The 14,559-nt window shown below is 63.2% G+C and overlaps 2 protein-coding genes across 4 annotated transcripts; both read right to left on the bottom strand.

The window, feature by feature from the left end:
* Window positions 1-6,375: 6,375 nt before the first annotated feature.
* TNNI2 (troponin I2, fast skeletal type) lies at window positions 6,376-8,978 on the bottom strand. 3 transcript variants are annotated; one of them, XM_081063752.1, is made up of 7 exons: window positions 8,749-8,978; window positions 8,254-8,324; window positions 7,460-7,501; window positions 7,250-7,378; window positions 7,029-7,118; window positions 6,743-6,919; window positions 6,376-6,596 (listed from the first exon to the last, which is right to left on the bottom strand). In XM_081063752.1, exons 4-7 carry the CDS (start codon window positions 7,370-7,372, stop codon window positions 6,501-6,503), a joined length of 486 nt encoding a protein of 161 aa, XP_080919878.1. In that variant the 5' UTR covers window positions 7,373-7,378; window positions 7,460-7,501; window positions 8,254-8,324; window positions 8,749-8,978; the 3' UTR covers window positions 6,376-6,500. The 3 variants fall into 3 exon arrangements, with proteins under 3 accessions (XP_080919878.1, XP_080919877.1, XP_080919879.1); XM_081063751.1 differs by lacking the exon at window positions 8,254-8,324 and adding an exon at window positions 8,130-8,163 and having other exon boundaries at window positions 8,749-8,928; XM_081063753.1 differs by lacking the exons at window positions 8,254-8,324; window positions 8,749-8,978 and adding an exon at window positions 7,947-8,139.
* Window positions 8,979-10,144: 1,166 nt separating this feature from the next.
* Window positions 10,145-13,088, bottom strand: SYT8 (synaptotagmin 8). The gene is made up of 8 exons (XM_081063325.1): window positions 12,391-13,088; window positions 12,120-12,286; window positions 11,522-11,620; window positions 11,208-11,375; window positions 10,971-11,138; window positions 10,783-10,888; window positions 10,552-10,685; window positions 10,145-10,476 (listed from the first exon to the last, which is right to left on the bottom strand). The coding sequence occupies exons 1-8, from the start codon at window positions 12,482-12,484 to the stop codon at window positions 10,243-10,245; spliced, it is 1,170 nt and encodes a 389-aa protein (XP_080919451.1). The 5' UTR covers window positions 12,485-13,088; the 3' UTR covers window positions 10,145-10,242.
* Window positions 13,089-14,559: the final 1,471 nt, after the last annotated feature.

The following is a 14,559-nucleotide window of genomic DNA, read 5'->3' as shown; positions in this document are numbered from 1 at the left end:
CAAGGAGTGTGAAACCAAGAGTGGGTCTTTGGGTGCCCACTGGACCAGCTCTGCATAGAGTGGGAGCTCTAGGGGCTTGGCCTAGAGCCTTGGGCCTTGGGCCCCAAGCCCCCTTGTTAACCCCATCTGAGACAGAGGGCACCTATGACCCCCAGCTGTTTGCCAGACTCCAGTCCCTCCAGAGCGGGCTCCTCTGTCTGTCCCCCCCTCCAAAGGCCCAGAGGCAGCCTGGTCCCTCCTACTACGTATTGAGCTGTGTCACCCCAGTGTCACAGGTTGGAGTCCTGACAATGGGACCTTACTTACCAATGGGGTCAATGCTGATGTAACTAGTTAAGATGAGGTCACTCGGTGGGTCGTCACACAATATGACTGTGTCCTTATGAAAAGGGGAAGTTCAGTGACAGACTTGCACGCAGGGGGAACGCCGCGTGAACACAAAGGCAGAGACGGGCTGATGCGTCTACAGCCCAGGAACCCCCCAGGAGCTGGGGAGGGGCCTGGGCTAGATTCTTCCTTGCGGCTGCAGGAGGGCCCAGCCCAGCATGGCAAGGTGGGTGGGATCAGAGAGGCACAGCAGATGCACTGACTGCTGCCTGGGGGACATCAGGGGGTCCCTCCAGGGGCAGCTGGGTACGTGGGCAAGGTGGCCTCAAAGGCCCAGGAAGGCAGTGTTCAGACCACAGGCTCAAGTGACATCAGGTGACAAGACGTGGGGGTGAGGGGGTGGGGAGGGGAACCGGGAGAGAGTAGGTGGAGTCAGCAAGGAGAAGTCAGGCATGGGGAAGTGGTCAGGCCAGGAAAGGACAGGGCATGTCTGGTGTGGAGACCTGGCCGGAGCCCTGAGGGCTTCAATCAGCTAGCAGAGATCCTCAGGAGGACCGAGGGTCACCGCCTGTCGGCACGTGGACCCGTTGGGTACCGGGCTTGGCGTCCCAGGGCCAGAGGAGTGGCAGAAGCTTCCCCGGGGCTGGGAGGCAGAAGGCTGGGCAGTGTGACGTGGGCATAACCGGAAGGCTCAGCAGGGTGGAGAACCTTCGGGATGATGACAGAGGCAGATAGACATGGGGAAAGTGTTTTGAGGACCCGGGATAGAAATGCTGGGTGAGGGTCAAGAAAGAAAACAGTGTGGGCCAGAGAAAGAGGCGGGCTCGGGGAGTGTCACCGATTAAATAGTGTCCCCTAAGAATATACAGGGGCAGGCCCTAACCCTCAGTACCTGTGAGTTTGACCTTATTAGGGAATAGTGTCTTTGCAGATGATTAAAGTGAAATGAGGTCACTGGGGTGGGCCCTCATCCACTGTGACCGGGGTCCTCATAAGCAGAGGTCAGGACACAGACACACAGAGGGACAACCATGTGGGGACACAGGGAGGAGATGGCAGTCTACACTGAGGACAGAGAACTCAGAACCAGCCCTGCCGACACCCGGCTCTCGGACTCCAGCCTCCAGGACTGGGGACAGCGAGTGTCTCTGCTTTAAGTTGCTAGTTGTGGTCCTTTTTACCTGGTGACTCAGGACACTGACACAGAGGTCCTGTTAGTCAGGGAAGGAAGGCCAGCTACTGTAACTAAGAGCCCCACACCTCAGGGACTCCATTCTCACTCCAGTCCAGTGCTCAGGCCAGCGTGGAAAGGGAGAGGGACCCCGCTCCTGCTCCCCAAGGACCTCAGCGTCCCGGCTGGTCCTCTGTATCCAGCTGGCAGGGGAGGGGAAGGAGACCTGAGAATAGCAGGAGGTCCAGGGGCCAAGCCTGGACACACGTGCCATCAGGACTCAGTGTTACGGCCTCACTGTCGGCAAGGTGCGTGTCCAGGAGGAAAAGGGCAGTCAGCCAGCTCCTGCCACAGCAGGCATGAGACCTGGGGGCAAGGGAGTGAGAAGTTGGGGTGCTCAGGACGCTCTGGGGTCCAGCAAGTGCAGGCATGAAGCAGAAGGAGAGGACTCTGGACATGGATGCCGTGGCTGGAGGCACGGTGGGACCCAGGAGGAGATGTCCAGGGGCCCGTGTGCATGCAGCCCACTCAGAGGCCATGGCAGAGCTGGTCAGAGTGCCAGCCGGTCAGGGCGGAACTTCTCACTCAGGCTTCCAGGGGTGAATCACCCGGTAGACACAAGCAGAGTTCAAGGCTTTGCCAGGGGAGGAAGGCTGTGGGGTTCCCTGGGCTAGCTCCAACCCCCACCCCCACCCCCCCATCACAGCGGGCTGAGTCTTGGTGCCCTGGCCTGTGTCTGAGGAGGAGGAGGCCACAGGTGGAGCCTGGGGACAGATGGGGACAGGAAGCCCACAGGTGGGGGAGTGAACAGGTCAGAGGGACGCCAGGAGAGGACAAACAGATGGGCAAGTGGGGAACGAGCCACCGGAGTGGACATGCTAACAGGTCAGGTAAGGTGAGAGCCGTGGGGCTGCCACTGGGGGACAGGTGAGGGCAGAGCAGATGACAGGCCACTGCTGGGAAGGGTCCCCATACAGCACATGTCCCCTGGAAGTGTGTGGCCAGTGTGGGGAGGTGTTCAGGGGCCCAGGTTGTTGTTGGGGCTGTGAGACGTCCTGGTGGGGACCTGGTGGGGTGAGGTGGGGGCCAGACCGGCCGGCACCGGGCCCCATCTCCCTGCAAAGGAAGCAGCCACAGTGAGCTAAGCCTGGAATTGCCAGAACTTCCCTAGGGGGTAGAGTCAGGACGAGCTGCAAGGGCTCGGGGTGCAGGCAGGAGGCCCCCTCCCTGAGGCCAGATGGAGCCGGAATCAGGGGTGGAAGGTTCTGTGTGCCTGTGGGTGGGCACAGCGGGAAACGCTGTCCGGGAGTCTGCCCTAGGCCGGGCCCCCTCCCAGGACAATGGCAGGAGGAGGACTTCGGTGATGGGGCTGCTTAGGACGGGGGACAGAGAAAGGGAGAGGGAGGCAGGTGGCTGGAATGTGGCTGTCAGGGGCCTGGGAGCTCATAGGGCAGCAGGCGGCCCGGGAGCGAGGAGGGCTGTGTGAGGCCCAGCAGTGCACAGCGACTGGGGTGCTGGCCCCCACAGATGGTCATCAAGGTCCTGACATGCCAGGCCCTTGGGGCTAAGGGCCATCGTGGGCAGCTGAGGACGCATGGAAGGCTCCTCAGAGAAAGTGACCCTGACGGAACCTGAAGGTGGGGAAGAGGTGGCTGTGGGAGAGCCCCGTGCTGAGGTGGCATGGCGTGCCCAAGAGGGCTGGGAAGGGCTGGGCAGGTGCCAGTGGTCCCTCCTCACCTGTCTGTCCTGTGATGCAGGTGAGCTCATCTGCACGCCCATTTTATAGTTGGGGAAACTGAGGCCCAGCAGCCCATCAGGAGGCCACGAGGAGTGAGTGGGAGTTGGGGAAGAGGGAACATGACAGCAGGGTGACGGGGAGGCGTGTAGATTGTTGGTCACTGAGGGTCTGGACCCAGACAGCTGGTGCTGGGGGTCCAAAGAGGGGACAGGACTGAACAGGTTGCGGTTCTGTCACCTGACCACATCTCATCTGTACATTTCACATGAAACACTTTTAGCTCCTTGACCACTCTGTGTCCTTGTGACCTGCTCCCATAGGGTTTATTTAATTTATTTTTTGGTTTTGCCCACTTCTCTGCTTTCTGGCACACCAGGACCTTTGGGTTCATCTGTGTACTGACTGCCAGCCCTGTGCTTAGCCATCTCCCCACCCCGGGAGCCTTGGCCCCCAAGTGTGCACCGCCCGCTCCAGCCCTCCCTTCCTCACCCTCCATAATTCCAGGGCCACCCTCCATGCCCCCCCACATCACCCACCCCCCTCTGCCCCTGCACTCTGGCTGTCCTCACCCTTCCCTGGACCCTCCTGGGGCTCTTTCCCCTCCTCCAGCTCTCTTTGGGGTCCTTCCTGGGCAGAGGGTCCAACTCAGGCCCTCCAGGAATTGTCTTGTCCCTCTTGTGCCCTGCTCACCACTCACTTCTGAGGATCCCACCTCTAGCCTGGACGCCTGCACCACGTGCTGGTGTCTCTGTCCCACGGGGATTTCCACAGCTGCCCCCAAACCCACAGTCCAAAGCCAACCCCTCAGCCACTCTGGGCTCTGCCCCTGGATGAGCCACCCACCCCTTCTTGTTCCCCTCAGCATAAGCCTGGGTGCCCTGTCTCCCACCACCAGCAAGTCCTGGGGGCTCTGCCTCTTACCTGGACCTCCCTCCTGGCCCACTGGCTGTCCTCCCTTCCAGGGTTGACCGTGGCTCCTTCCCCTCCCCAACCGCCAGCCTTACCTCCTGGTGCCTATTCTCCACCCTGCAGAGAGATCTCACTAGAATCCTCACCATGTGCCAGGTGCTGGGCTACACGCTTCTCAAGACACTACCCTCAGAATGCGCCATGGCAGTGTGGACACAGACCCTTCCAGCAGGGACACCAGACCGGGCCAGCCAGCGACAGAGAAGCAAAGGGGTGTGGAGCCGGCCACGGCTTTGCTGTTGGTTTGCATGGCCCTCCTCTATTTCATTCATTCATTCATTCATTCATTCATTCATTGAAAAACATGACAAACACCACCCAAGAATTACAACAGCCCCTAAACCTACATCTACACAGATGCTTCCAGCCCCTCAACCATGCCCTGCACTAAATTATTATCTGGACTTTTGTGTTTCACATTTTCTTGCCTTTAAAAACAAGTTCGTTTCCCCTGTCATGTGTCTGCCCAAACCCAACAGCATTGAGTCCTGCCTGTGGGAGCCACGTCCCAGCGTCCTGGCTTCACCACTGCTCTGGAATCAATTCACGCCCCTTTTCCTAGCGGGCATGGCCCCCGAGAGCTGCCCGGTTCACTCTGCCGGGTCCATGGAGGGAGCTGCCCGGTTCACTCTGCCGGGTCCATGGAGGGATACGGCTGTGTCCCTGGGCGATCTGGCCCCCAGAACCCATTCTTTGAAACCCCTGTCCGCCCGACCCGGCCTGGCTCCACACAGGATGTGCTTCTGCCTGGAATATCTCTGGGTGCCCTACACCCTGCCTCCCTCTCTGCTCGTCCTCCTCCTCCAGGCCCATCTGAGAGCTCACCTTGCACAGTACCCCACCCCAGGCCAGGCCTGGGCCTTGCTTCCGAGCCCCAAGGGCTGCTAAGCTCTGGATGGGCTCCCTGCCTCTCCCTGCCTGGCTGCACCCACCAGGTAGTGACACTGTGGTCATCTGTGTTTGCCAGGCCCCAGGGGTGAGCAAGGGACTTTCCCCGGAGGCCTGGTCTTCCTCTACAGGAGCTGGGTTGGAGCAGGCGGCCCAGGCAGCAAGCAGCAGGCTTGGGAACGGGGGTTGACAAGTCTGGGCCTGGGCTGCAGGGCCACCTGGTTGGAGGGGCTGTGGGGAGCTAGTCAAGGGACAGAACTGGATCCCGGCTGCAGTGGGGCTGGGAGAGGGGCTCGGCGAAAGCCGTCAGGGCGCCAGCTGACATCGGCGTCTCAGTCCTCGAGGCAGCCAAGGCTGAAGGCAGCTGCCCTTCCCATCTCTGGCCCCGCACATCAATCGCTGGGACCTCCAGAGGGCAAGGGCAGGACAGACAGCTTCTCCATCACAAACCGCAGCCTGGCCTCCCCAGGCTCCCCACCAGAGATCTGAGCACAGGGACCTTGGCAGGCCGGCCACTGCACCATCCATCACTAGGGAGGCTGACAGCGGCGGCCTTGCTGTGACAGTCCTTATCCGTGCCTTGATGTGTGAGGTGGGCTAGGGCCTTGGGGTGGAGCACAGAGGAGATCCAAGCCCTCCCGCTGGCCCGTGCGGGGCCAGTTCAGCCAATCATCAGTCCCTGGGTGGGGGCACAGACCCCTCTACAGGAGCTGGATTGGCCAGGCGAGCCCCTGCCCCCTCGGCACAAGCCACCTTGGGAGGGCCAACACTGTTCCAGTGTATCCCCTGTGGGAGGGTGTGGGGTCTTAGGACGGGCAGCCTGACAGGAATGGGGGTCTGCCCACATTGTGCATGCCTGCCATGGTCCCTCGCCGGGACTTGTATCTTGTGGAGAGGGTCTCTGTGTGGGTGGGGGCCTCTCATGATGACTGTGCAAACGGACAAATGACCTCATTTTGAGAATTCCTGCTCAGACATGACTTGGGCCATTTGTCTCCAGAGAAAGCTCTGGAGAACACCCGGGAAATGACCACTAACCATACCACGCTGTCTCAGGGTGCAGGCCGGGTGGATTCCACTATAAGGGCCTTCCCAACCCGGCCTAAAATTTCTGAAGCCCCTGCATGTCTCCCCCATGCCCTCATTCCGGGCTTCCCCAGCACATTGCTGACGGCTCCGGCACACCACCGTCTGATGGGGCCTTCCTGGAGCATGGCGGGCACCCAGAGACCCCAGGCACCCGGCGGGCAGAGGCTGGGGCAGAACCACAGCAAACCAGTCTCGGGTTGGAAGCCTTTATTGACAGCTGAGACGAGCCTGGTCGTCCGGCCAGCTCTGTCGGCCTGCCCTCCTGCACTCTGCGCTGGGAGCCCAGAGCGCCCCACCGACCACAAGGCGCCGGGGGTCCTAGGACTCGGACTCGAACATCTTCTTCCGGCCTTCCATGCCAGACTTCTCCTCGATGTTCTTCCGCCAGTCACCCACATCACGCAGGTCCCGTTCCTGGGCGTGGGGCCAGGAAAAGGCTCAGGCCCACCCAGCCCACCAGGAAGCGGGACACCACCCTCAGCCTGCGTTCCCCCTCTGTGAACGGGCTCCCAGGGCGGGAGCTGAGGAGTCAGCCCTGCAGGGATGGCGGAGTGGCCTACCTTCTCGGTGTCCTCCTTCTTGACCTGCTTCAGGTTGGCCCGCAGGTCCATGCACACCTTGTGCTTGGAGCCCAGCAGTGCCTTAAGCATGGCGTCGGCCGACATGCGCACCCTTCTCAGCGGCGGCCTCTTGAACTTGCCTCTCAGGTCGAATAGCTTCTGGTTCATATCCTCCAGCTGTGGGGATGGGGAGGGCTGTGTAGGAGCCGGCGGGGCCGGACCCCACCGGGTCGGGGCGCCCCGTCCCCCCGCCCCCCACCGTGTCCCCTGCCCGTCCACCTCTCACCTCCTTGGTGCTCTTCTGGACTTTCATCTCCATATCATACTTCTCCTCCTCGGCCTTGTCAATCTTGGCATGCAGCTGTTTACAGAGCTCCTGGGGGTGGACATGCAGGTGGGCAGCCATCCTGACACTTGGCCCCACCTACCCTGACCATCCTACTAGTCCTCTTGCCCAATGGGGAAACTGAGGCGAGAGGCAGGAGCTCGGCTCAGGGCTCGGGGTACCTGCACCTCAGCGGTGGAGCCAGGGATGTGCAGCGGGGGGCAGTTCTCTGCCAGGTAGTTCTGCTTCTCAGACTCACGGCGACTCTCCTCCTTCTCTAGCTCCGTGGCTGCAATCTGGAGCATGACGCTCTGTGGGGGGCAGGGGCAGGTGGGTGAGGGGCTGCGACTCAGCCTGGGAGACCCCCGCGGCCCTCCCCCAGCCGTACCTACCTTCAGGTGTTGTCTGCGGGCCGTGAGGGCCCTGTTTCGCTTCTGCAGGGTGGGGAGAGGAGGCAGAGTCAGGACCAGCCTGGAGCCCCCAGAACCCCACATCCTTTTCACACTCCCCGCCCAGGCCAGGGGGTCCTGCTCAAGAGGCAGCTGGGTCTAGGAAGCCCCAAGGCCCTGGTTGAGGGCTCGGCCCAGGGCACTACCTTGCATGGTGTGGAGAAGAGGCTACAGCTCAGAGGCAGTGGGGAGGACGGGGGGGGGGGGCGTGCAGGGCTGGGGGGGGGTGCAGTAATCAGAAAGAAGAAGCAATCCCCTGGTGACCAGGCCCCAGCCCACTTCCCCTGCCCCAGGAGGCACCGGGCGGCCACTTCCTCTGTTGCCTCAGTGTCTGGGGGTGGGGTGTCTTCCTGGGGCTTGAACCTCTGACCCCTGACCTATCCCAAGTGGGGGTCCGAGCCCCTGGGTTTCACCCCAAGAAGGTACTCACCTCATCACTGTCCCAGGAGGGCAGGCGGAGGTGGAGAAGAAAAGGCAGAGGTTAGGGCCATGTGCTGGCGAGGGAGGGGACAGGAGGTGGCCAGGGTGGGTAGGGGTCACTGCTGGGGAGACACAGAGACCCCTGCCCGGGGGGGGGACAGGGGTGACGGGGCACCAGGGGTGGGGACTCCACTTACTCCCCCATCTTGAGGTCCTGAGCTTAGAGCCTGTAGGAGAGAAAGGCAGGGTGTCAGGGCCACAAACCCGTTCTGCCATGGACATTAGCTGCTCGTGGGTGTGGGTGGCTTGTGCAGCACCTCACATGAACCCAGCCCTTTGTCCCCAACTCTGACCTCCTTGGGCAGTGGGGACGATGTCTTCGAATTCCCTGGGGTGAGAAGTAAGAGGAGAAAGTGTTCCAGAAATGTCCCAGGCAGGGCCTGGGGTTCGGCAGCTGTCCTCAAGGGAGGGGGGAGATGGGCCAGCACAGGTGGCCGCCAGAGCCACCGGCTACTTTTAGCTCTGCTCCTTCGGCTTTGGGCCCAAGTGCATGCGAGAAGCTGCTCCCCAGTTTGACCTGGGGTCCCTCAACCCGAAAGCCCCCTTCCCATGTCCCAGACATGAGGCCTGGTCACCAGAGGCTGTCCAGGACCCCTGCCCGACCTCAGCCCTCCTGCTCCTAGCTCCATGGAAGCACCCCAGACAGGGCTGCTGGAGGCCCCCAGCCCCCAGCCCCCCACCCAGGGAAGTCCTCCTGCTAGCTATCTCGAGTGGTGCCTGTCCCCAGCCTCAGCTGGCCCGGCCGGCCTCACCTAACGTCTGGGCAGCAGTGCTGGGAGCGAGGTCAGGCCGGCAGTGGCAAGTTGGGCTGGTGGGCCCAGGGGGAGGGGTATAAATGGCTTCCCCCAGGCTGGGCCCCTGCTCAGAAAGGGCATGGAGCCCTTCTCAGACCAATGGGGGCACAGGGACCTCACCACCTGCCCAGGCTGCCTGGCCCGGCCCAGCCTCGTGCCGCCATCTAGTCCAAGAAGTCTTGGAGGGGGGGTACTGAGGTTGGATTGCTCTATTTAGGGATCTCTGACGAGTTCAGGAAGACTCCTGGTTCTCGCTCTCAAGGAGCCTGAGACAGCCATGCACAGCCTGGCTGGGCTGTTGGGGGGGTGGGGGGGCCACGGTGCAGGGCTCAGGGGTCTCTGAGGGGACCCTGGGAGCCTGGCCCCATCTGGTGCCACAGCAGGGTCCACACTGAGCCGCCTCCTCTGCAGCTCACAGTCCCCTTTCAGCCCAGCAGGCGCCTCAGCCACAAGCGGGCTGTGCCTCCCCTTCTCCAAGCCGGCTGGGGCCTGCAGCAGCGGCGGGGTCTCTGGGTGGGGCTGCCTTTCCCTGGGTGGGATCCTGCCTTCCCGCGCCTGCTGGGGAGCAGGAACGGGGTGCCCTGGACGTGCTGCCTGCCAGAGACGCCCTGCCTGAGGGACGTTCCTGCACAGCTCGGAACACGTCCCTCAGCGGGGATGGTGACACCACCCTCATGAAACCCTCCCTGACCTGAGGGGCTTGGGGCCCAGGCAGGCCCGGCATTGCCCTTCTCACCCTGGTTGGGGCCTGTGTCCCCCGCCCGGGCCCCCACCCAGGAGAGGCATCTGGAGGACCATGACTTGGCACCCTCTGAGCTGGGGTGCGGGCCCCAGCCCTGCCGGAGTCTCGGCCGTGGGGAGGGTCAGGGAGAGCTGAGGCCTCCAGATGTGTGGGGGATTAGAGCTGCGTTCTTTCCCGGCCACGCTGAGCCCCCAGAGGCCCCAGCAGCTTCCAAAGGCATCTGCTGCCCCCTGCTGCTCACACGTTGGAGGCCCTGCAGCCACTGTCCCGTAGGTTTTGGGGCTCTGCGAGGAGCCTGGAGTTGGGGTACCTTCCATCTACCATCACCAGCCCCCCCAATGCTTCCCAATTGCCCACCATGTGCCTGTAAGGCCGTCTCTCCTCTCCCCACGCCGTCCCTGATGCTCCAACCCCCACAGACGGGAGGGCTCCCCACCTCCTGGTATTGTCCCTGTTGGGCTTGGAGGAGACCCCTCCACCCCATCTGGGGTCAGGCCTTGGTCAGAAGCCTCAGGACCTGGCTGAATCTGGAGAAGAAACCCTCTCCTTGCCCTTGGGAAGGGGCTCCTGACCCTACTGTGTCCCCTGAGGGCTCAGAAAGGACACGCGTAGCAGTGGTAGGAGGAGGCATTTATTGCAGTGGGCCCCACAGAGGGGCCGGCACGGGTACCCACAGCCCAGTCCAGGGAGATTGAGGCACAGAGATGCTTTCAGGAGCCAGGCAAGGGCAGACGCAGGCGGGGCTGCAGGGCCAAGGCCTGGTCCACCTCCCTGGGGGGCCGCAGGCGGTGCCACTGGGTGACGGGCCGCCGGGCATGGGCCAGCATGTCTGCCCAGTGCTGCAGGGGCTGACCAGAGGCCCGGGCGCCGAGCACCACCTTACCCACTGGCTCGGCCCGGAGCCACAGGCCCCGGGCCCAGACGGCCAGCACCAGATCCACACTCTGGGAAGAGAAAGACAGTGGTCAGTTTGTCCCCCAGTGAAGACCCGCCCTCCCCTTTCCTCCAGGCAGGCCTACCTGGATCTGGCTGAAAGGCACGAGGAAAGTGAAGGCCTCGTTGAAGTAGGGGGTGGCCGTGCTCTTCCTGGCAGATGTCTTTCTCCTCTTCCATTTCCTCTGGTTCAACATGAGCTGGACCTTCACATAGGGCTCTGGGCAGGCAAAAGAGGTTGGAGGGTGATGCAGGTCTGAGAGCCAAGCCCTCAGGCCCCCCTCTGTCCACTTGGTGTGGGCAGGTGTGGTCCTCACCTGCCAGCCCTGGGCTCAGGCCTCGGGCCTCCAGCACAACCACGGTCAGCCGGCCTGAGCCAGGCACGTACTGGAGCGAGAAGCACAGCTCCCCGGTCTGCTCAGCCTGCGGGCGGCGAGAGGGGGCCTCAGCCTCCCTGCTGGCACCAGACAGAGCCAGGCTGGAGCCTGGTGGTCAGTGGCCTCACCTCAGTGGTGCCCGGTGGGCCCAGCTGGTGCCAGAGCTCCAGGACGTGCCGCAGGTCAATGGCACCCAGTGGTAGACTGAGCTCGCCCAGTGGCTCCTGCTGGGAGAAGCGCCTGGAGTCCAGTAGCCGCACCTGCAGGGAGGTCTGGGGCAGCTCTGCTGGCGGGACCTGCGGGCAGGGGTGTGAGCCAGCTCTTGCCACCCAGCCCAGGCCCCCAGCCATCAGGCCCCGACTTACACAGAAGCAGCAGGTCTCGTCAAACACGGGATTGAGTGTGCCACGGTGCGCCTTTGTCTCATGTCTGTGGCTGGGCTGGGTGGAGAGGCTGACGCAGGCGTAGGGGTCTGCTGTGTCCCCCGGGCCCCTGGCCCTCAGGTCCGCTGCCTGCTTGAGGCCCACCCTGATCTGGGAGCCAGGGTGTGGCTCAGCCAGAGCTTTCCATGGTTAGCCCCGCACCCAGCACCCAGCACCCAGCACCTAGCAATTGCCCTTCAGCCACCACCTCTCCACAAACCCACAGACCCTCTGGGCCCGCAAACTGGGACCCTCACCTGCTGGCTTCCTGAGTCGTACTGCAGGGAGAGCTGCAGGCGTCCCCACTGCTGGGGCCCCCCTGGGTTGGACTCCACATTACCCACCTCCGGCTGCACCTGAGTGGGTAGGGACTGCTGACAGGTGCTGCTGGAACCATGCCCCCATGGGAGCCCTGGGCCTACCAGGCATCTGTTCCGGGACTTGGGTCAAACCACCCACCTCCAGCCAGGCCACCGGAAGGGCTCACACCCTCAGCTCAGCTCTGAGACCGGCCAGAATTGATGGACCTTCCCCGAATCCATCTCTGGCACAACTGCTTCCCTCAAGAAACTGCGGTGGCACCCAGCCCAATCCCTGGGGCTGGCACTCCTGGCCCTCAGGCCCTGGTCCCACCTGCCTCTCTTTGTCACTGTTTCCCTCTCCACTTTGCTCATGGCTCCCCTGCCAAGAGGGCCCCCCGGCCCCTGCATCTGGGCAGACCAGCCGGCCCTGCGGCTGAGCTCAGCCTTGGCCGCCCTGGGCCACCTGAGCCCCGGAGCCTGGACCTTGAGCTGCCCTCTGGGACGGCCCCAGCTGGGAGCTGGGCACTGACGAGCACTGGCAGCCACTCCTCACCAGGTGGGTGGTGGTGCTGCTGCAGGCACTGCCCAGGCCCACGGCCACCTTGTCCCTGGGCTTCTTCCTGCGGTGTCGGCGGCAGCAACAGCAGAGGACACACAGGAGGCAGGAAACAGTGAGGATACCGGCGACAGCAGCGACGGTGATGAGTGCCCAGCGGGGCCCTGGGTGGGCACACAGATGGGCTTGAGGTGCCTCTGTGGCCAGTGGCTACCTCCCCAACTGGGCCGGGCCATTCCCATGCCCCTCCCTGGATCCCACAACTCACAGGGGATCCTGGCGATGAGGTCTGGTGTGAGCCCAGGTTCAGCTGTGGTGCCCACTGGGGCTGGTGTGCTGTAGGGGTCTGTGGGGCGCCCCATCTTCCCACCCTGCTGGCTTGGAGGAGATGGGAGACGGCCGGGGCAGCCGGGTCACCTGTGGGGATAGCCCCTCGGGCCCCTGTCCACCGCTCCATCAGCCCAGCAGCAGCCAGCTTGGGTTTGCCTGGGCTAGGAGGCAGCCTGGGGTGGCCAGGGGTGATGGTTCTGAGTGGAGCCCAGGAGAGGGAGGCCCTGGGCTTTGGCCAAAGTGCCGGCTCAGCCGCCACAGGCCCAGCCTCCTGGCCACCTCCCCAGCCCCCAGCCCTAGCCAAGCACGCCAGGCCTGGGCAGCCTGGGCCCTGCCCTCGCTAGTCCTCCCTGCAGGGCCTTCTCCTTCAGGAAACCCCCTCGTTCCCCTGGCCCAGGGGCCTGCCTATGCGTCGTTGTTGGGGTCCCATCTCATCTCTGCCCTGGACTCAGGCCCACCATGGTTTGCCCACCACACAGGTGGGCCATGTTCACACATGTGATCCCCCGGCCCCGGAGTAACCTGGGAGCATGATGATGGGGGCTCAGAGGGGTCAGGGATCTGCTGGGGTCATGGGGGGAGCAGGAGGGTGAGGAGTGGGGTTGGCTGCCGATGGGAGCTGGTCTAAGCAAGCTCGGCATGAAGGTGCGTTCCTGGCACGGGCGGGCCCGGGGCGAGCAGCACCTGGGGAGGAGGGCGAGGTGGGGGCAGGCAGGGGCAGGGTGTAGCTGGGAGCGGCCAGAACATTCCTTGCAAACTGACTCAGCAGCCCGCCGGCCCAGACCTGCCTATCTGCCACGCTTAGGCGAGGGGGTAGGAAGGAGGGCGGGCCAGCACAGCCGCCTGCCTGGGGCCTGGGGAGGGAGAACACCTGGCCAGGCCGGCCCCTCCCATCCATGGCAGGGACCCAGAATTTCAAGCTGGGGGCCCAGTGCTACAGTGGGGTACACTGTGATCCCCATGCCCACAGGCGACTCTGGCTCAGCTCCTCCTGGCCTCCCCCTCCCCTGGGAAGCACTGGCAGCCAAGAGGCACAGTTCCTCCAACAACTTGGGGCTCTCCCCTCTTTGTCCAAAAGAGCCTGTCACCCCTCTCTTGACTTAGGGACCCAGCCCAGGCCACCCCCTCCAGCAATGACCAAACATTGGGGCCAGGTGGCCTCACCTCTGCAGCCCCACCCAGCATGGTACTGAGCATACAGAGGGACAGAGAAGGGCCCCCCACAAACATGACATCAATGCCCCACTCCCAGATGCGCTGGGCAGAAGCAGCCCCACTCCCAGGAGCAACCCATCCCTCCCGGTTAGGAGAGAGCTGCGGCTCAAAGACCAGAGAGAGGAGTCGAGGCCCCTTCATCCTGCCTCCCAGGACTGGCTCTGTCGCCCCTCGAGGGCTGGTCCCTGTGGGTCATAGCATAGAGAGGGGATATGGAGGGCCCCACGCTTGGTTTAATGCCTGCCGTTGCTGTCTTGAAATTCTAACCGTTTTTGAACAAGAGGTTGCATGAGTCCTGTACGTTACGGAGCCGGTCCTGGTCAGGGGGCTCCTTGGGTGAGGCCCCTGCGGTGGAGTGTGTGGTGTCAGGGAAGCGGCCCAGCCTTCGCAGCCCCTCAGCGCCCTGCCCACTCTCCTGCCTCCACATTCCCAGCGGGCTCAGTGTCCAGCAGGGACACTAAGCAGCACCCTGGAGGCCAGATTCGGACAGGTCGCAGGGCCTTGGGTGGAACTGGAAGTCAGCCTTTCCTTTTTGAACTGCCAGAACCCACGTCGTGTATTCTGGAATTAAAAGAGCTGCACTGAAGATTGTTATGGCCCAGAAGTCCGGCTCAGTGGTCAGCAGAGAATCTCCATCTGCGCGTGTCGTGTGCATGTGTGTGCCTCTCCCCTGCCCCTGTTTTGCTGGTGTCCCCAGCTGATTAGGGCAGGGGCCTGCTGGGCACTGAGTCACAGGGATTAGGTGCTGCTGGCCTGGCAGGATTCCTGGGCCAGCTTGGGGAAGGCTGTCCCCCCAGAACCACAAGGGATGCCTGGGAGCTGGCCAGAGAGGCTTCTGGAAACCTGGCGAGACCGGTCACGAGCACAGAGGGGCCTCGAGGCCTGGGGAGGC

The sequence above is a fragment of the Rhinolophus hipposideros genome (assembly GCF_964194185.1).
Source record: "Rhinolophus hipposideros genome assembly, chromosome: 10".
In the NCBI taxonomy this organism is placed as follows: domain Eukaryota; kingdom Metazoa; phylum Chordata; class Mammalia; order Chiroptera; family Rhinolophidae; genus Rhinolophus; species Rhinolophus hipposideros.
Note: the sequence above shows the minus strand (reverse complement) of the source record. Positions and strands in the feature narration are given on the sequence as shown.